This window comes from Moschus berezovskii, chromosome 18, assembly GCF_049115385.1.
Source record: "Moschus berezovskii isolate FMDL1 chromosome 18, NW_MosBer_1.0, whole genome shotgun sequence".
Lineage (NCBI taxonomy): Eukaryota > Metazoa > Chordata > Mammalia > Artiodactyla > Moschidae > Moschus > Moschus berezovskii.
In genome coordinates, this window is record NC_142477.1 from 60,531,621 (window position 1) to 60,553,326 (window position 21,706).

General features: G+C 41.6%; 1 protein-coding gene across 5 annotated transcripts in view; it reads left to right on the forward strand.

The window, feature by feature from the left end:
• The first annotated feature begins 3,837 nt into the window (after positions 1 to 3,837).
• KIF2A (kinesin family member 2A) overlaps positions 3,838 to 21,706 on the forward strand; it is a 76,474-nt gene continuing 58,605 nt past the window's right edge. For 2 of the 5 annotated variants that reach the window (XM_055422009.2, XM_055422011.2), the window contains exon 1: positions 3,839 to 4,200. In XM_055422009.2, the coding sequence (XP_055277984.1) occupies positions 4,137 to 4,200 (64 nt within the window). In that variant the 5' untranslated portion in view covers positions 3,839 to 4,136. Of the gene's footprint in view, positions 4,201 to 21,706 lie in introns of all 5 variants that reach the window. The other 3 variants (XM_088827719.1, XM_055422012.2, XM_055422010.2) reach the window with 3 other exon arrangements.

The window sequence follows — 21,706 nt, forward strand, 5'->3', positions numbered from 1 at the left end:
CAAAAGGTATAGATGAATGTATACTATCAAAATAAGTTTGATAAGTAGACTATCGAAAAGTATACATGAAAGAATTATAATAAAGAAGGTGGACTAGATAAATAACCAATCAATGTCTATTCAGTACCTAGTCCCTAAGTGGCCAGTGTATAGAAAATACCAAATTATGGAAATTCAGGCATAATCAATAGTTCTCAACCAGTTATACATATATTTCAGAATATTCCTGACGAGTATTTTTTAAAAATAGACCACATTAAGCTCCCCTCTGGAAACTTTAAGCTGTTAGGTCTGGAGTAAAATTTGTGCTTATGCATTTTTATTAAAATATTTCTTAAGTGTGTCTGATGATCATGGCTGGGGGAGAATCACTCAGACAGAGCAGTCATTATAGATTAGATTGAACAGACAAAACACCATAAAGAAAACCCGCATACCTACAGCTGTGCTTTGCCACATGGAAAAGCTTTAAACAAAGATGGGACTTCCCTGGTGGTCCAGTGGTTAGAACTCTGTGCTTCCACTGCGGGGGTCATAGGTTCAATCCATGGTTGGGGAAATAAGATCCCACAATCCATGCAGCACAGACTAAAAAAGAGGAGACTATATCATTTACTCTATGAGCATAAACTGAGGTGGGAATGGGCAAGGTATTGTTTGGGAGAGCAGGTTGGTAGTGTATACTGAATGAGGTAATTACAAGGTAATTTTTGATTTTAAAAAATATAATACAGTAGGGGACTGAATCCAGGTCTAGGGGTTAGGAAATGAATGAATGATGTGGAATCAAAGTAGTGAGTATTTAAAGCAGTCATTTGAGAATTTGGCAGGGGAGGGAAAGAAAAAATAGAATTGAATTTGAATAGGAAGAGAAGGATCAACAAAATTTTTTTTCCAAGACAAAGGAGTCTGAAAATGTTTGCAGGCAGGAAGAAAAATCCAACAGAGAAGAAAAAAGCAGGTATTACAGAGTGGGTACAATTGGGATTCATATCTCCCAAGTGTTTTTAATGTATTCGTTTAAGGACTAAAATATATTACAGTAAAATTACACCAGTTTAATTAGAATTAAAATTTGAGTAAATTTAATGGGAATGGGAATCCCAAACAGCCTAGGACAGAAAGTAGACAATAAAGTCAAAGAAAGTTTCTATCAACACTGTCCATTATCCTTCCCTTCGATCCTAAATTCACAAACTTTGTGGAAGTAACTGAGAATAGTTGCAAACATTGAATGAAAAATTTCAAATATGTAGACAAGTACATATAATTTGAGCTAGAACTGAAGCCAAGTCCTTCCTCTGCTCTTTGCCAGAAGAGCAGGTAACTGGTTCTGGTGAGTGCTGCCCTCTGCTTCAAATCTTGCTCATTGACTTAATAGCCTCTTTCTTGGAACAATCTCTTAACGTTTATGTACTAATGATTCCAAAGCAAAAGAAAAAAATTTTAATCTAGGATTTCTAAGGAGATTGGCTTGGCTTTATTACAGAAACTATGAATTTTTTGAAATGGTTATCAATTCAGGATAGGGTAGGATAATAGCAGCCACTATTAATAGGATATGACTTGATGGAAAATATCCTTGAGCAAAATTATTCTGTAAATTACGGTAGGAAGGACTCAAGTGGGTAAAAGAATACAGACAGGTCTGCTAAGCTCTTGCTATCCTGTCAGATATGAGGTGTCAAGGGTCAGAACCAAATTGCAAAGTGTGTTTAATTTTATATCAGTGGATATAAAATTTGAACTGATTTGAAGATTACAGCAAAGTATTAGGCTATGTTTTATAGGGTGGTTTACTCTTTTTAACTTGATTATACTTATAAATACAAAATACTACCACATTTTATTATTTCATTTGATCCTCATGAAAATTTTCTGCAGTTGAGAGAACAGAAGTTATTTTTCCAGGTTGTTCAAGAAAGTAACCGAGATTTGGAGCAGTTTAAGAAGTTAACTCATTGAGCAAATGTCTGAGTGCCTACTATATGCCAGTCACTGTTCTAGTCAGGGTTATATAGTTTGCTAATGCTGGAGCCAGAGTCAGAATTCTTGATATAGGATGTTAATGGAAATGTAGCCGCACTGCATTTATTTACCGGTGCTCTTCAGAAGGCCATTGGCACAAAGCCCAAGATGCAAGTCTTGGGAAATATAAATGCTGGGTGGGGCATACAGAAAAACATACGCCTTTTGGGTATGACCTATAAAGGAAAGGTTTTTATGTTTGACAAGAAGCACATCGCATACATTTTTTTATAGAGCAGGATAATGTATATATTTTTAAAATACCTTTGACTATGGATTAAAGGTTTAGGTTTCTTAATTATATAGCCCACAGAGGGCAAGGTATGTGTCAGCAACCATGATAAAACGTATTTTATGAAGCAATTTTAAATTTAAAAGGTGTATAGCTTGATTTCTTTGTATTCTTTAAAGAATTTTCAAGCAAATACATAGATACTTTATACCTCAGTCATAGAGACATCAGAGGTGTTCTACTAGACAGAAGCTCAAAGAGTTCAGATAAAACGCTCAAGATAATTAAAGAAAAACTAAATCCTGATTTGGTTGAATCTTATTCTGAAACAGAGGTCCTAAATTGAGATTTACAGTAATGTCATTTCTGATATGTAAAAGCTGGTTATTTTCAAAGTTGTCTAGTGTTTGTCTCACAGACATTTTTACTTTAGACTGGATCTAAGAAACTTTGTTCTTTGACAAGTATGCCTTCAATACATTTAGGTTACAAACAGAGTCAAAATCTTTCCCTACAAAATTTTTAGGGTCTACTTGACTTGATTATATTAGGATAAAAACTCTATAGCCATTTGCATATACTCCTAAACACTCTTAACACACATATATCCAGTTTCCAATTTTTAAATTTTAAAACTGTTTTAAATTATCATCATAGGGAGATTAACAATGACTAGAGAAAGCAGGGCACGATAAGTGTGTTTCCTCCATATCAAGTCCTAAAACTAGAAGCAAATGTCACACGTTCGGAGGTTTGTACACAGTGCTATAAACATAGTTTCCACGGTCCCTGTCCACAAGGCCTTCCTGTTCTGCCAGGATGAAGAATCCTGCTCTCCACACGCTGTGGTCAGACTCATCAATTGACTATCGAAAAGGCACATTTCTTCGTCAACTTTATTCGGCCCTCCGTCCTTGAATCACAGTTACTGGTTTTATGGTCCAGGGCAAATAGTCTTGAACTCTACAGCAGAGCCAAGACATCTGTGTCGGATGCATCATAAATCCAGCAGTCAAATCCCCCACTCCCCGCCCACGCCGAGTTTCTTATTGAATGGCGATGAGCTGTAAGTCAAGGCCATGAAAAGCGGATCTGCATTCCGACTAAGTGTGGGTGACACCTCCAAGGTGTTTCTTCTTCTACCACCGGATGGGAAACCTTGGGACGTCTCCTCGCACAGGCCACCTCTAAGAAGCAATGGAGGTGACACTGTCAGATGACACACTGGACCCACGCTGTCAATGGCCGACCCCTAAATGCACATCCCCCAGCCTCGCGCTCCAGTCGGAAAGCGCAGAAACCACAGGGCGCTTAATCCATTCCAGCAACAGTGCACAGTCCTGGAAGCGCGGATTCCCGCCACTTCCAGGCCGCGCGCAGAAATCAAACCAGACGCAGGCTCCCTGGGGGCCGTGCCGCGCGCGCTCCTCTCCTCCGCCGGCCTGGCCCCGGCCGCCGCCCGCGCAGCCGCGCAGCTGGGCGGGGCCGCCTGCAGGCCGCGGGGCCGGGCGGGCCGGCCAGGAAAAGGCGCGGGAGGCGCGCTCTGCGCAAGCGCGCGGCGCCCCGCCCCCGCGGCGTCGGCTCTGGGGCGGGCGGCGCGGGCCCTCCCACTCTTCCCCGCGCCGCCGCGCCGCCCCGGCCCGCGCTTCCCCCGACGCCGCGGCGTGCGCGTCCTCCCGCCGGCCTGCAGGCCCGGTGCCTCTGCCTGCCCACCCGCCGCTGCTCCTCGCGGCCCCGGCTCGCGTTCACGCTGTCGCCCGGGCCGGCGCGGCCGCGGGCAACCGCTCCGCCTCCCACCCCTAGCCCGCCCCCTCCGCGCCTTTTCCGCCCTCCGGCCCCCCGCCCTCGGCCCGCCGCCGCCGCTCCAGATGAGGGGATGGCAGCGGCCAACTTCGGCAAGATCCAGATCGGGATTTACGTGGAGATCAAGCGCAGCGATGGTGAGCCTCGCCGCCGCCCCTGCCGGCCGGCCCCGCTGTCGGCTGTGCGCGGCGGCGACGCGGGCGCCGGCCGCCCCATTGATTGCTCCTCCGGGCTGTGGGGGCGGGAAGGCGGCGGCCGCGGCGCTTTTGTGTGTGGCGTGTGTGCTGCTGAGGCCAGCTGGGGGTCCGCCCCGGGTGCCGCTGCAGTGCCGGGCCGGGGAGGGGCCCTGCGGGGCGCCGGGCCGGGGGAGGCCGACGGGGAAGGGCCCGGGCGTCTCCTGATGGGTGCGCCGGAGGGTCCCGGGTCGGGGCGCCCCCCGCTCCTCCCCCGCCGTCTCCATCCTCCCCGGGGACCCCCGCCCGGGGACAGCAGGCTCCGATAGGGTTGACCCAGCCTCGCGGCTCACCTCGGCCTTTCCATTTTCCGGCCTCATCGCGGAGGGGATGGGGGGTGGGGAGAGCGTGAAGACCAGAGGTTTCAGCATTTAGGGAACCGACTCCTGGTCCGAGGCCAAGGTGGGAGGGAAAGGCCAGCCCCATTGGTTTAAACTGTTCGGTTGTCAGGTTTCTCCGTCGTTCATTTCTCGAGCATGCCTCTTTCTTTTTTGCCAGTCCCTTCCTTGGAAGAAGGATGGGGAGCCTGTGGTGCTCAGCCATGAATAAGGGTGGGGGAGCGAAGGGAAGAAGTATTCCATAAGCTTCTCAAAGGTGATGAGACTGAAAGGGAAGGAGCGGGATGATCCTTGTTGTGCGAGGCACTCCTGAGAGGGTGGGGGTGGCCGACCGGATGTTGATGTTCTCACACCCTCCTGAGAGGTAACCGAGAGAAAAGTGTAAGACGAGGTGGAGGCACATGCCTAATTAAAATTATAAAGAGAGAAAAAGCCCTAGGCTTGTGTCTCTTTCTATGGGTTTCTCTTGGGGAAAATGTTTTACGCCCCTAGCCAGCTAGGTTTGTAAATAATTTATATTGTAAAGGAGAAAACGCATGGAGGCGGGTAAAATTATGTTTCAGTCCAAACACTGAACGAAGTAGAGGTGTGTAATACCAAGAGGCGTGCGGTGTATCTTATCCTGTACCTTTAGGTTATGGCTTATTATCGTTTAGCATAGTCAGTGGTAACAGTCGCTGTCTCACCTACAGCCTCTACGGAGAGGCTTCTACCAGGTTTGATCAAGTTACACGAAGCTTAGATTGACTGTCTTTATCTGTGATAACATATATTGGAAGACCCTGTGCAGCTAATGATTTTTTTCCCTTTCCTTATATCTGACATAATTTCTGTCAACATTATTATGCAGTATGTGAAAAGATATATTATAACACATCGAGCTTTAGAAGTTACCCGTAACACTAGCGGGAAAGAGATGTCTCTTACTTTGGTTGGGGTTTCTTCATATTTTCTCTTTTTCTTTCCTTAAGCTGTGCTGTTACTGTAATTTCATTTTTAGGTAAATTCAGGTTCACTGTATACTAGTGAAAGTAGGGTTTATATATATTTAAAATTTGGGGGAGAGGCAATAAAATGTGTGAGTTCTTTAACATTCTAAGACTTTTAACTGTGATTGTAGGTTTAACTATAGAATTTATCAGAAAAAGTATCATGACACTTGAAAGGTTTGGTTAATTTTATGTTTTCTGGGCTAACATCTTTTTAAATGTGGCAGACTGGAGACAGTTTTGGTTTTGGGGTGATTCTAGGATATTCTTTATTTAGTACTATATTTAGTACTCTTTCTGCCTTCATCTTCTGCCTATACCAGAAACCCAGACATCTAAGAACTTTGTGTTCTTACAAAAGTGCTAGTAACCTAAAATCACATTTCAAAGCAGTTTGCCCTTGAGAAATAATGGAAGTCATTACAGTGTATCTCATCTTAATTTACAGTCATGTGTGTATTTATGCTCCTCAGGTGCATAGTAGAGTTGAAGGTAACAGATAAGTAGAGAACTTAAGGGAATGATCATTTGCATTGGGTAGTGGTGTTTCACAGAAATTGATGTCAGGGAGACCCACCTAAAGCCTTCCCTTTTTCATTTTAAAGAAGCTGTTTTGTTTCCTCCCATTTCTGTGGTGTATCTGTTTGGATAAAACACTAGTGATCATTGTAACAGAAATAAACTTTGTAGTTGGATGAGCACTAATGTAATGCCTGAGACAGTGGAAGCCGCATGCGTGAAGAAGGGCTGTTCTAGACTGCTGTTCACTGGTGATTTGATGTTTCTCTGCATGCTTGTTAAGTGGTGTTCCTTGTCCTTGTTTCTGAGCATGCTTCTTCCATCCGTGATGCTCATATACTAAAAAAAATATATTTCCAGGTAATTAATATGGACTTGTTAGTATCTTTCAACACTCTGCTCAAAACTAATTCCCAATATGTTTTCATTGATTACTAAAACTGGATGGCCAGTCAGTCACTGAATTCCTAAGTCATTAGGAGACTCATGCATGAGACAGCATATTTCCTTAAGTATTAATGTTTGGGTACATTTTTCTTAATATTATGTTTTCAGATTGCACCAGAGACAGGGTGGTGTGGAGAATGCTATTGATGGATGGCAGACTACCCACTCCGACTTCAGCCACAGCCTGGGCATTACAGGATTTTAAATTCCCAGAATTCATCTGCTCCTCGATGAGTTCCTTCCATATAGTTTTTGAGTGAATCATTCATTATTGGACTTAGTTTTCCAACATTATTTTGATTAATCTTTACAACAGAATCTTACCTGGAAGGGAAACAGTTCCATCTATGCTCATCCTGTGCTGCCATGTCCTTATTCTGCTCCCCACCCCCACCCCAATGCCTCACACAGGCCTCTTAGTTCAAGATTACCAGTGTTGATTGAAACTGAGTGATCTAGCAAGGCTTACTGACTGTTTTGGTATTCTAAGATTAGAAGTGACAGAGGTTAGGCTTGGACACCTAAGATTATTCCTACCCACAGGAAATAACCTGGTATGAATTTGGACTGGTTTCTGGAAATGAACGCTCAATGTTTGTTTTCTTGCATGTGTCTTTCTATTATCTTTCTGATTCAGTTCCTTTTTGAAATCTAATGTCTCTAAAAAACTGCAATCTTAACTGTTGTGTAGCTAGGTAGTCTTAATTAGGAGACCTCACACACAAACACACACACACACAAAACTGCACTGTTAAATTATTTCTTGTTTGTTCTACAGTAGCTTTGACTATGCTTTGGAGGCTGGGGGAGTGATGAGAAATGTTTTGCATATTTGGAAGCTGCAGCCACGATGGAATTATTCTTCGAGGTGTCTTAGTCCCAGAATTGATAAATGTGATTTGAAGAGAATCATACACTCAACCAGACAGATCCTTGAAGATAATCAAGTTCTCATTTTTAAAGATGTGGAAACTGAGTCCCAAGTCACTGTAAGTGACTTGTCTAGATTCATACAGTGGAAGCCAAGAACCTGGCTTATGTAGCATAGAATCAAGACTATCAACAACTGTGACAGGAAAGGAACAATTCTCTATTATTTGGGAACCATGTACAGCTTTCTCTAGCCCAGTTAATAAGTAGGAAATTACTTTTCACTCATGGGAAAGCCACTGGAGAACAGCATTGTAGAGCCCAGTTGGAATGATCTGGTAAAAAGTGTTGTAGTTTGTTTACTAGGTCACAAAACTCAAAAATTGTGAGAGAAAAAATACATCTGTTTCTTAATTAAACAGTGAAAAGAGTGCTTTAATTAAGCATCTGAAATCCAGAGGAAAGAAGATTGCAAAGGACCCGTCAGGAATCTTGGAGTTTAGGGCAGGCCATCTTTAGAAAAGATTTTAGTGAACTAATTCTCTACCTATTTTGCCACATTTATTCTTCTGCTTGTTCATTTTTCCATGTTATTAGACAGGCTTTTGGAGAATGGACCATGAATTTAGTTAATAAAAATGAACCACATAGCAGTATGGTTCCTTTTGGTATAATTATGTGATTTTGATTATAGAGTGGGTGGAATGGAGGGAATTGTGGATTCAGTTCAGGTCAGTTTAGTCACTCAGTCGTGTCTGACTCTTTGCGACCCCATGGACTGCAGCATGCCAGGCTTCCCTCTGCATCACCAACTCCTGGAGCTTACTCAAACTCATGTCCATCTAGTCGGTGATGCCATCCAACCATCTCATCCTCTGTCGTCCCCTTCTCCCGTCTTCAATCTTTCCCAGCATCAGGGTCTTTTAGTGAGTCAGTTCTTCACATCAGGTAACCAGAGTATTGGAGTTTCAGCTTCAGCACCAGTCCTTCCAGCGAATACTCAGGACTGATCTCCGTTAGGATGGACTGGTTTGATCTCCTTGCAGTGCAAGGTACTCTCAAGAGTCTTCTCCATCACCACAGTTCAAAAGCATCAATTCTTTGGCACTCAGCTTTCCTTATAGTCCAGTTCTCATATCTATACATGACTACTGAGAAAACCATAGCTTTGACTAGACAGATCTTTGTTGGCAAAGTAATGTCTCTGCTTTTTAATTTTAATTTAATCTGTACTTTCTAGATTGATCATAGCTTTCCTTCCAAGGAGCAAGCATCATCTGTTTGCCATGAAGTAATGGGACCAGATGCCATGATCTTGGTTTTCTGAATGTTAGTTTTAAACCAGCTTTCTCATTCTCCTCTTTCACTTTCATCAAGAGGCTCTTTAGTTCTTCTTCACTTTCTGCCATAAGGGTGATGTCATCTGCATTTCTGAGGTTATTGTTATTTCTCCCGGCAGTCTTGATTCCAGCTTGTACTTCATCCAGCCCGGCATTTCACGTGATGTATTCTGCATATAAGTTAAATAAGCAGGGTGACAGCATATAGCCTTGATGTACACCTTTGCCTATTTGGAACCAGTGTGTTGTTCCACGTCCAGTTCTAACTGTTGCTTCTTGGCCTGCATACAGATTTCTCAGGAGGCAGGTCAGGTGGTCTGGTGTTCCCATCTCTTGAAGAATTTTCCACAGTTTGTTGTGATCCACACAGTCAAAGGCATTGGCATAGTCAATGAAGCAGAATTGTGGATTAATGATTTCTTTTTACATGGTGATTAGCATGATGTTGGTTATATATTTTAGGTCTTCATAATTTTTCTAATAGGTTCTCTACTTGGATCCTCCTAGAAACCCTGTGAGGTAAGTAGGGTAATTGGGTGGCAGATTCTTTGCTTTATAGGTGAAGAATCTGAGGTTAGAGAACTTGCCAAGATCATATGGTTAATAAAGAGGCATAACTTGGACCAAAACCTGAGTCCTTTTGCTCCCAGCTCCCTTTAGATGCTGGCAAATGTTTGCTGATGATAGTGTGAAGTTTATCACTTTGTGTACTTTGATTTTTCTTTTTCTTCTTTGAGATATAAAAGCCTCTTTAGCTTTATATAACCTACAATTAGTAATGTTGCTTAAATTTGCCCAACCGGTGAGATCAAATTGATTTCTCATATTGTGAGATAAGTGTTAAGATTCATGAATCTAAGGCTTTAAAGCCCCTTTTCAATAGTCTGTCACTTATTACTTCTAGAACTACCACAGAAAGAAATCTATATTCTTTGCCTAGTCACTTGAATTTTGTGATAGAAATTTTGGAACTGTGGGGAAAGGCTATTTGTTGTTTTGTGTGTGATAATTTTTAAATATCTAGACAAAATAGCAAAGAGCCAATTAAGCTCATTTCCATATTTGTAGGAAGAAGGTACAAGTATGGAAAATCCAGACCAAGATTCCTTGAGAGATCATCCAGACCCATTGTTTCTAGTCACAAATATACTTGTCATTAATATTACACTTATTTTTTGCAAAGCTTAATTCTTAGAATTAACCACCCACTTTGCTTTTAACACCTCTGTCCTGTAACTTGAAGTAATCTTTTAAGGTGTTTGTTTTGAGATTGTAGTTTTGAGCTTGAGAATAGATACAGTTTTTAAATCCTGGGTAAAACTAGTTTTTCATTCTTGTGGTCCAGTTGTGGAGCAAATATAGAACGGTTGCCGTTCTGTCACACACTAACTCTTATAATTAAAATAGTACTAATATTATTATAGTGTCTAAGTGAAAATAGCTGTTAGAACCTCACCATATTAAGCATTTAAGTGCTTAATTACACATAGTGGATGCTGTGCCATATACTGTGTATATGGGAACTAAATACAAATTACTGATCATTGGATACGTCTAGTGAAATGGAGTATCGTTTCATTGTTGGTTAACCTTTCATTTAACTTTTTGCTGCTATCTCCCAAGGGTAAAGGCTTCCCAAGTGGCACTCGTGGTAAAGAATCCGCTTACTAACGCAGGAGATGCAGGTTGGATCCCTGTGTTGGGAAGATCCTGTGGAGGAGGAAATGGCAACCCACTCCAGTATTCTTGTCTGGAAAACTCCATGGACAGAGGAGCCTGGCTGGCTACCGTCCATGGGGCAGTCAGACACGACTGAGCAACTGAGCACACACACACTCAAGATTAGAGTGAGGGGAGGAGTGTCCCTTCTAAAAGCTGTGCTTCTAAATCTAGTCCTGGCCTTTCCCATTTGGGGTATTGCATATTTTTCTCCGTAACTACTGCAGTCAGCTTGCTGTTCAAATGGGCATTTACTAGAGTGTGAGAGTATTTTTGTGTATAGACCTTAAGTGATTATGCCATACCACAAAATGTGATCTCGTAATTCTTTGTTTCCTTATTACAGAGTTAATTAAATATACCTTAAAATATTTATTTATTTTTGGCTGTGCTAGGTCTTTGTTGCTGCTCGGGCTTTTCTCTAGTTGTGGTGGCTTCTCTTGTTGTGGAGCACAGGCTCTAGGGCACACGGACTTCAGTAGTTGCAGCAGGTGGGCTCAAGTAGTTGCAACTCACGGACTCTAGAGTGCAGATTCAATAACTGTGGCACACTGGCTTAGTTATTCTGTGGCGTGTGGGATCTTCCCGAATCAGGGATCAAACCCGTGTTTCCTGCATTGGCAGGCAATTTCTTCACCACTGACCCATCAGGGAAGCCCGAAATATGCCTTTATTAATAGTTGCATATAAGGCATTCTGATAGGTATTGAAGTTCCTGCCCTCAGAAACAAATAAATGATTTTTACGTAGTATGATTTGTGCTGATAGAACGTTGCTATTCTGTGTGTACCTAATTACCACTTACCTTTTTCGATATAGATTCTTAGCTCACACTCTCTAAGTTATGAGTCTTCTGGATGGAAAATATATGCCATACTTCCTGCCCCTTTCACGTCCTCTGCCCATGACAGTATCCATTATCTCTCATGGCATGCTTCCCTGATGAACCGATATATTCAGTCTCAGAATTCTTAAAATACAGCACCACCAGTCCTGGTAGCCCTTGTCAGTCAGTTGAAATTGACATTATTTGTCATTCCTAGCCTCTTTTCTCGGAGAAGGCAATGGCAAGCCACTCCAGTACTATTGCCTAGAAAATCCCATGGACGGAGGAGCCTGGTAGGCTGCAGTCCGTGGGGTCGCTAAGGGTCGGACACGACTGAGCGACTTCACTTTCACTTTTCACTTTCCACTTTCACACATTGGAGAAGGAAATGGCAACCCACTCCAGTGTTCTTGCCTGGAGAATCCCAGGGACGGGGGAGCCTGGTGGGCTTCCGTCTATGGGGTCACACAGAGTCGGACACGACTGAAGTGACTTAGCAGCAGCAGCCTCTTTTCTATTCTCTAATATTCATTTGAAATTTTTATTTTATACCTTTTAATCTTTGTTTTGATACCTAAAGAAGTTTATTCCATTTTAAACTTCTGGTAGACCAGTCCCTGGCAGCAGGTTCCTCTCTGGATATCCTATGTTGGGATGCTTGTAAACACAGGGACCAGGGAAGCAGATAGAGCCAGCTGCCGTGCTTCTGTGTAATTTGAGAACGGCCTCCTCACATGGTGTGGCCAAGGGACTGTAAAAATTAGGCATGTCGCTGGGCTGTGTTTTACTTACTTTCAAAGATTTTGTTTCCAGGGTTTTTTTTTATTGGTTTTTGGCATTAATTTTAACCAGATTTCACCTAATCGATTTTTTGAAGGAAAGTTTGCATCAGGATGGGACATTCTTGCAGTAAAAATGTGTCCAGTGTTTATACTATGAATGAATGCTTTGACCAGAGCTCTTGGCCAGGAGCTACCTACTCAGCCTCATCCAGATAGCTGTGTCTTCCATACTGCCACTTAAGTTTTGTTTCATAAAAAGTGTATCCACGTGTTATTCTTGATACCTGAAGGGGCTTAACATTTGTGCCTTTTATAATTTAGTTGTTTTGCTAAGTGTATAATATCCAGTATCTTATTTGATTTTTGTGACATCCCTATAATGTACACAGTATCTTCCTCATTTTACAAAAGCAAAACCGTACACTTGAGTATATAAACAACTGTGAAGTGTTTAAGCCTAATGATGGACTATTTTAGATATTCATATTGTATGTGTTGGTCAAGGCTATGTAGTAAGTGTATTTTAGGGATGTAGATATGTTCAGGGAACATAAAAGTTATGGGAGTTCTGTTTCTGGCCTGGGTAGAGTTCACGGCGCTGATTGCTTATTAAAATCACATGTAGGGCTTTGGAAAAAACAACCAAATATAAACAACTCCCCACCTATCACCACCAGTATCTCTGTACTTTGCCCAGAGATTCTGTTTATATGAAGCCAGGGCCTCAGTATTTAAGACAACTTCACTGGTGAAACAGCTTCATACACACTGATGATTCTAGTATACACACAGAGTTATGATCCATTCTGTTAGAAAAGTGGCATGGCACCACATGTGAGCTGGACGTGGAGGACTGTCAGGTAAAGGGCATTTAAACCTGGCATAGCAGGGCTTCCCTGGTGGCTCAGTGGTAAAGAATCTGCCTGCCAATGCAGAAGACATGGGTTTGATCCCTGGTCTGGGAAGATCCCCTGGAGAAGGAAATGGCAGCCCACTCCAGTATACTTGCCTGGAAATCACAATGGACAGAGGAGCCTGGCAAGCTACAGTCCATGGGGGTCACAAAGAGTCAGATGTGACTTAGCAGCTGAACTGCTGAACAACGAGAAGGTGATAGATGAGGAAAGGAAGAAAGGAGGAGTAATCTGGGGCACCTTATTAAAGACTTAACAAAGGTAAGGTAATGCATCTTGGAATTAATTTCTAGGACACTTGGAAACTACTGTAGGACTTAATCTCCTAAGAGCAGTAATAGGAGTTAGCTGTTGATTAGTGATAGATTAGAGGGAGAGAAGTACTGAAAATGAGAACTAGCAAGGATAAGATTGCATCAGTCAAGGAGGGTAAGCAATGATTAAGAAACAGATGAGATACAGAATACTGTAAAAAGAATTGATGCTATATGCATATATCACTTGTGCCGAATAAAGGGCAGATGTGTTGAAAAGAATGGACTTAGCATTTGAAAAGTCTGAGTGTGGATTATGAAATCTCTTCAGTCCGTTTAATCAAGCTAATCCTATTTATGAATACAGCATAGAGAACTGTAGAGCCATGTACAGTGAGATGTCAAAGAGCATCCAGCTCAAGAGTGTTCATAGTTTTGCCACTAGTATCTTAAAAGTGAGTGAGTCTAAGGTATGAGTCACTTCCAGTAAATGTCTGTATGGAGATCAGGAATTTACTTAAGCTGTAACTGCTTTGCCTACTTAAGAAGACTCTGTTATAGTGTATTAGCCAAGACCCTGTTAGAATTCCTAGAAGGGAATGGAAAGGAAAAACCATACTTAAAGGATCTGGCTTTGGCTCTTTAAGGGATGGAGTGTTTTGATTCTTAAAATGCAGCTGCTCTCCTTTACTTTTCCTTTGCTCTTATTTTTGGCCTATTTTTTTCTGCCCTGACTTTTGCCTTCCCTCTTAATCCTCAAGATTCTGAATGTCATTTCAGCATTTAGAAACTCTTAGCTACTATTTACTGTTTAGGAGTTAAAAATGGGTTTTTTCAGTAGTCATGTATGGATGTCAAAGTTGGACCATAAAGATGAGTGCCGAAGAATTGATGCTTTCAAATTGTGACGCTGGAGAAGACTCTTGAGAGTCCCTTGGACAGCAAAATCAAACCAGTCAATCCTAAATAAACCCTGAATATTCATTGGAAGGACTGATGCTGAAGCTGAAGCTCCAGTACTTTGGCCACCTGATGCGAAGAGCTGACTCATTGGAAAAGACCCTGATGCTGGGAAAGATTGAAGGCGGGAGGAGAAAGGGGTGACAGAGGATGAGATGGTTGGGTGGCATCACTGACTTAATGGAGACAGTGATGGACAGGGAATCCTGGTGTGCTGCAGTACATGGGGTGGCAGAGAGCTGGACGCAACTCAGCAATGAACAACAACAAAGCAAAGGGTGAGTAGACAGAACCCAGTGGATTTTTAGGGCAGTGAAATTATTCCTCATGATTCTGAAATGGTGGTTACATGTTGTAAAGAAGATCCAATGCCAAGAGTGAACTCCAATGTAAAATATGTACTTTGAATAGTAATGATGTGCCAGTATACGGTCATTGATTATAACAAGTGTTTCCAGTGTGGGATGTTGACATTATGGGAGGCTGTGGGTATGTGGGGGCAAGGGATATATGGAAGATTTCTGTACCTTCTGCCCAGTTTCGAAAACTACTGCTCTTAAAACTACTTTTAAAGGAGGGAGGTGGATGCAGGCTTTAGGGGTTAAGTCAGAGCTACTCTTGAAATAATTGACCCATTAATGACAAGGATTTATGCATTTTAAGAATAAGAACCCAATAGGGTTGCAGTTAAGGTAGATTTTTGTTCTTCATTTTTGTTATGTTTAGTCTGTTGGCCAATCTGAGGTTTGCTGACAGGATTTTAAGTGAGCTGTAATGCAACGAGAGGATTCAGATAATGCTTACCAGCTTTAGCTCCATCTCTTTACTTTGGCCCACGGACATTTTGAGTTATAATTCAAATACTATAACAAATGTCCAAGCAGTGTACTAGAAGCTTCTTCCTTGAAATTGGCCAAGGTTTAATTTAAATAAGAGTTTACCTCTTCTAGTTAAACTTTAGGTAATTCGTGCTCTTAAGATATGCATATGAGAGCTAATTATGTGTCATCCTATGAAAACTTAATTGGAGTGTAAACAGCATTACATTTTGGAAGGTGAGGAATGTGGTATTTTTAAGCCTGAAGTTTACTGTGGACAGCCTAAAGAGAAGTGGATATAGTGATTTACCTAAGTGGTTCTTAGGAAATTGGAACAAATTTGAAACCCTGATTAATGAGGTAAGTCTTAAAATTGAAGCACAGACAGCTCTCTAATGAAATACTGCTGTTGGTCAAAACTTGCTTATTTTTCTATAGTGAGGAAATTGACTTGTCCAAGGTTGTACATAAAGTAGCAGAAATGGCAACCCACTCCAGTATTCTTGCCTGGAAAATCACATGGACAGAGCCTGGCGGGCAACACCCCATTGGTTTGCAAAGAGTCGGACACGACTGAGCGACTAACACACATGAGATTAGAACATAGATGATCTGCCTGTAATTCCTCTACACTCTTAATTCTTTTCAAGTTCTTTGTGTACTATGAACGTTCCAGGCATTGGAGTCAGATCATTAATTGAATAATGCTTTTACTTTTCTTTCTGTAGTAGAGATTGCCTTCAGGTGTTTTTATTAATCCAGCTAGCATTTGCAGCATGACTTATGAGTCCCTTCGTGTGAGCCCTTTGAAGAAATAAAGGACTTCCCCCTAGAAAAGACTACTTTGTTAGTTACAACAGGATGTTAAATAGCTATTGTACTCAGTGAAAGTACTCTGGCTATATAATTTCTTCTGAAAAAGAAGTTCTAGGGGCTTCCCCGGTGGTCCAGTGGTTAGGATGCTGTCCTTTCAATGCAGAAGATGTAGGTTCTATCCCTGGTCAGGAAGCCAAGATCCCACATTCCATGACAGAAAAAAAAAACAGACTGTCTGCATTGCCTCAGTTTAGGCTCTCACTCACAGACTTCCAAAAGTTGGACAAGTGGATATGCTGGCATGTGGAAGAATGCTTCTTATTAGATGAGCAACTATATTGTCAGGGAAATATAACATGCCTACTTGCTAGGAGTCCACTGGTATACTTGATTAATTTGGGGGCCTATCTAAGATTCAGTGATCTTTATTTTTATGAAACTGTTGTTTGAAATTATTTGGGGATAATATGTGTTGCATTTTTACAAATTGTTTTCCATCAGTTATAACCAGTGTTGAGAGTTACTGAAAACATGGCCCTAGAAGTTGGGATGTAGTTTTATTAAGAGTGATACTCATCAAAAAGTCTGCAAATAATAAATACTGGAGAGAGTGTGGAAAAAAGGGAACCCTCCTACACTATTGGTGGGAATGTACATTGGTGCAACCACTATGGAAAACAGTATGGAAGTTCCTTAAAAAGTGGAAATTAACACAACATTATGGGCGTCCCTGGTGGCTCAGATGGTAAAGTGTCTGCCTACAATGCGGGAGACCCGGGTTCAAACCCTGGGTCGGGAAGATCTCCTGGAGAAGGAAATGGCAAGCTACTCCAGTATTCTTGCCTGGAAAATCCCATGGAGGGAGGAGCTTGGTAGGCTACAGTCCATGGGGTCGCAAAGAGTCATACACGACTGAACGACTTCACTTTCACTTCATGGCTTCCCAGGTGGTGCTCATATTAAGGAATCTGCCTGCCACTGCAGGAGACATAAGAGATTCAGGTTCGATCCCTGGGTTGTTAAGATCCCGTGGAGCAGGGCATGACAACACACTCCAGTATTCTTGCCTGGAAAATTCCATGGACAGAGGAGCCTGATGGGCTACAGTCCATGGGGTTGCAAAGAGTCGAACACAACTGAAGCAACTTAGCACATACTTCATTTAAAAAAAAAATAACACTAAAAATCTCATTCCTGTGCATGTATCCAGGAAAGATAGAAACTAATTCAAAAAGATAGATGCACCCCAATGTTCATAGCAGCACTGTTTATAATAGCCAAGATGTGGATAAGTGTCCATCAACAGGTGAATGGTTAAAGATTCCGTGCATCTGTACACCAAAATAGAATATTACTCAGCCATAAAAAAAGAATGAAATATTGCCACTTACAGCAACTTGGATGAACCTACAAACTACCATACTGGGAAATTCCTGGCGATCCAGTGGTTAGGACTTGGAGTTTTCAATACAGTGGTACAGGTTCAATCCCTGGTCAGGGAACTAAGATCACACAAGCCACGAGGTGTGGCCAAAAAGAAAGACGGAAATTAGCACACTAAGAAAAGTAAGTCACAGAGAAAGATATGTTATATCACTATATGTGGACTTTAAAAGATAGTACAGGTGAACTTATTTACAGGGCAGAAACAGACTCACAGACATAGAAAAAACTTGTTACCAAAGAGGAAGTTTAGGGGAGAGATAAATTAGGAGTATGGGATTAACAGATACATGCCACTGTATATAAAATAGATAAGCAACAAGGATTTGCTGTATAGCACAGGAAACTATATTCAGGGTCTTGTAATAACCTAAAAATGGAAAAGAATCTGAAAAAGAATATGTGTGTATGCATAACTGAGTCACTTTGCTGCACACCTGAAACTAACACAATACTGTAAATCAACTACAGTGCAATTGAAAAATTCTTGGTGTAAAACTAAAAACCTCCCCTGCTCTTTTGGGTTTAATTAAGAGCCATTTCTTAACTAAAAGTAAATAAAGCTTATTTTCTTCCTACCCCTCATACCTTTCCTTCTCAATCTACGAAGATGCATCTTTCACTCTCCAGTTTCTAAATGTTGGTGTTCTTCAGGGCTTGGTCCTAACCCTGCAGTCCTTGCACAGTATTCCCTTGGGTGAACTTAATGCGCCTCTTCACCTCAGACTAGCTGAAGACCTGTGTTGTTTGTATGTCTAGTGCGTTACTGATTATTCCCACTTGGATAGCTCATACATACCACAAATGCAGCATGTCCAGAATTGAACCTGTTACCCATTTCCCAGATCTATTTCGTAAGTATCTCTCACCACTTTCATTCACCCTGTTGCCCAGTCAGGAACCTAGGTATCTTTCTTGACTCCTTGTTCTCTCTCAACCTTCTATCCTATCAGCAGGTTCTCTTAATTTAACTGCTTAAATACTTCTTCAGTCCATACACTTTTTTCCCTGACCCTCTACTATACTTTGGTCAGGCTAGCATTATGTCTCATCTGCCACAGATTCATAGCCCTCAGGTCTGTCTCCCTATGGTTTGGTTACTCTTTTAGGATGACCTTTCAAACATGATCACCTGCTTAAAACTTTTTAATAACTTCCTCTATCTTGATGATGCTTTGGATAAAGTCCAGGTCTGTAACATAGGTTACTGCATACGCTGAACCGTCTGCCTTCCTCTCCACTGTCATCCCTTGCCACTCATCTGAGGCACTCCAGACACACTGAACTCTTAGATTTGTACCTAACGTATCTACGTGCTGTTGCTCCTTTTTGTTTCTGTTAAACATTTCATCCTTCTTTGATTCCCAGACCAGGACGGGTCCCCGGCTTTACGTTCTTTGAATCTGCCTGTTTACTCTGTCAGAACAGTCAGGACAGTCTTATGTGTTGTGTTGTCTCTGGTCATACTCCAGTTTTGTCATATCCACAGTGACTAACTAGCACAGGACCTCTGTATACTTAATAAATGACCTATTTGCTAATTTAAGGAATAAATACCTAGCTGTGCTATTCTGACACTACGTCTGTTTAGGTTTTGACATTCTGGTAAAAGCTGATTTGTGTTCATCCTCCAGGTATCAAGAATATGACTTAACTCAGTACGTGTCATTGCTTTTCTTATCTATTTATTTGGCTGAGTTAGCTCTTCATTGCAGCACACAGCCTCTTTGTTGCTCGGAAGGCTTCTCTAGGTGGGGTGAGAGGGGTTCTCTAGAGACTCAGAACAGCACAGGCTTAGTTGCAATATGTAGGATCTTAGTTTCCCAAGCAGGGATCAAACCTAGGTCCCCTGCTTTGGGAGTTTGGAGTCTTATCCATTGGACCTCTAGTGAAGTCCCAAATGTCATTGCTTTTTTAAAAAATTTATTTACTTAATTTTGGTTGTGCTGGGCCTTCATTGCTGCACGGGCTTTTCTTTAGTTGGGGCAAGTTGTAGTGCGTAGGCTTCTCATTGCAGTGGCTTCTCTTGTTGTAGAGCACAGGCTCTAGGGAAAGTGGGCTTCAGTAGTTGCAGCAAGTGGATTTGATCGTTGCGGCTCTCACGGGCTCCAGAGCGCTGGCTCAGTAATTATGGCACATGGGCTTAGATGCCTCACAGCAGGTGGGATCTTCCTGGAGCAGGGATTGGACCTTCGTCCCCTGCATTGGTGAGTGGATCCTTAACCATTGGACCACCAGGGAAGCCCTGCTTTGTGATTTTATTTTCATTTAATAATAACAATCTCTTGGAGAACATTTGAGTATATAAATAACAATTATTTTTCTTTTTTAATTTTTATTTTATATTGGGAGTATGGTTGTGTTAGTTTCAAGTGTATTATTCTTTTTCAAATTCTTTCTCCATTTAGATTATTACAGAGTATTAAGTAAGCAGAGTTCCCTGTGCTTATCTAGTAGGTCCTTGCTGGTTATCTACTTTAAATACAGCAGTGTGTGCATCTCAATCCCAAACTCCCATCTGTACTGTCCCCTCTTTCCTCCTTCTCTGAGTCTGTTTCTTTTTTGTAAATAAGTTCATTTGTATCAGTTTTTTTGATTCTTATAAGCAATAGCATATGATATTTGTCTTCCTCTGAGTTACCTCACTTACTTATTCTTTTTCATAGCTGTATTTTATTAGTGATTTAATATACTACCAAAGGTTCTGCCCATTCTGTAGCTATTGTACAGCTAGTACTATTCTGAATAACCTTGAACTTACGTCATTTTTTACATGCATGATTATATCTGTAAGATAAAGTCCTTGAAGGATGATTGCTGGGTCAGAAAATTGTACGTTTTAAAAGTTGATAGATCTTGCCAGTTTGCTCTCATAAAGAGTATGTGAATTTACCTTCTTGTTTGCAAAAGTGCCTGTTTCCTCATACCCCTGTCCATACAGGATACAAAAATACATTTTTGAGGTTTGCTCACTTGGATCATGGAATTCATAGTGGGACTAGAAAATTTTTTTTCTGAAGTTAAATGGCCCATAGAAGGTAACAGGTCTAATTTTTAAAGTGTTTATGAGATCTGGACATATAATGAAAAACACTTAAGTTCTTGTGTTGTGAAAGCCAGTATAAAAAAAACAAGATTTCGTGTATTGTGTCTGATTATGAGCAGAAAGTGATTTTTTTTAATTAAAATTTTTGAAAAATGGACAGTATTGTTTTTAACCTAATAAACTTGAACAGCCTTACTAACTAATTGATTGGGATTTTTCAAACTGAGCACAGTTAAAGAGATTATACCAATGAATTATTTGCCTATATTTCTATCAGTTTGTACTTAGTAAATTGATTATTTTAGACAAGAATCAATTAACTTAATCTCTATAGAGACAAAAAGACTAGTGATTGCTTGTGATTATTAGTGATTATTGGAGGAATGGGGAGGTAATAGCCAGGGATAAAAGAGTACTGTTTTGAGGATAGAAGGGTATCCTTTTGAGATAATTAAAATGTTATAAAATTGACTATGGGAATTGTGTTTAAAGTCAAATCTCAGACCCACCAGAGATGCTTGGAGGGTGCAAACAAAACCTTGTGCACACCAGGACCCAGGGAAAGGAGCAGTGACCTCCACAGGATACTGAACCAAACCTACCTTTGAATGTTTGAGTGTCTCCTGCAGAGGCACTGGTCAGTAGTGACCTGCCGCGGGGACAGGGGCTCTGGCTGCAGCAGACCTGGGTGGCGCAGCCTGTGGCGTGAAGTCCTCTTGGAGGAGGTCGCTGTTAGCTCCACTATAAAGCCGTCAAGCAGACGACCCGCAAACTGGATGATAATTATACCAAAGAAGTTCTCACGTTATTGCTAAAGTTCTAGGACCCACAACAGATTTCCCAACCTGGGGATCCTTCAAAGGGACTGAGAACCCCCAGGGAATTTGACTTTGAAGGCCAGTGGGATTTGATTACAGAACTTTCATAGGACTGGTGAAATAGACTCTTGGAGGGCACAACAAAACCTTGTGTGCACTGTGACCCAGGAGAAAGGAGCAGTGACTTCACAGGAGACTGAGCCAGACTTGATACTTCAAATCCTAAAATATGATGCTATTAAACTGCTGCATTCAATATGCCAGCAAATTTGGAAAACTCAGCAGTGGCCACAGGACAGGAAAAGGTCAGTTTTCATCCCGATCCCAAAGAAGGGCAATGCCAAAGAATGTTCAAACTGTCGCACAGTTGCATTCATTTTACATGCTAGCAAAGTAAGGCTCAACATTCTCCAAGCTAGTCTTCAACAGTACGTGAACAAGGAACTCCCAGAAGTTCAAGCTGGATTTAGAAAAGGCAGAGGAACCAGAGATCAAATTGCCAACATCTGTT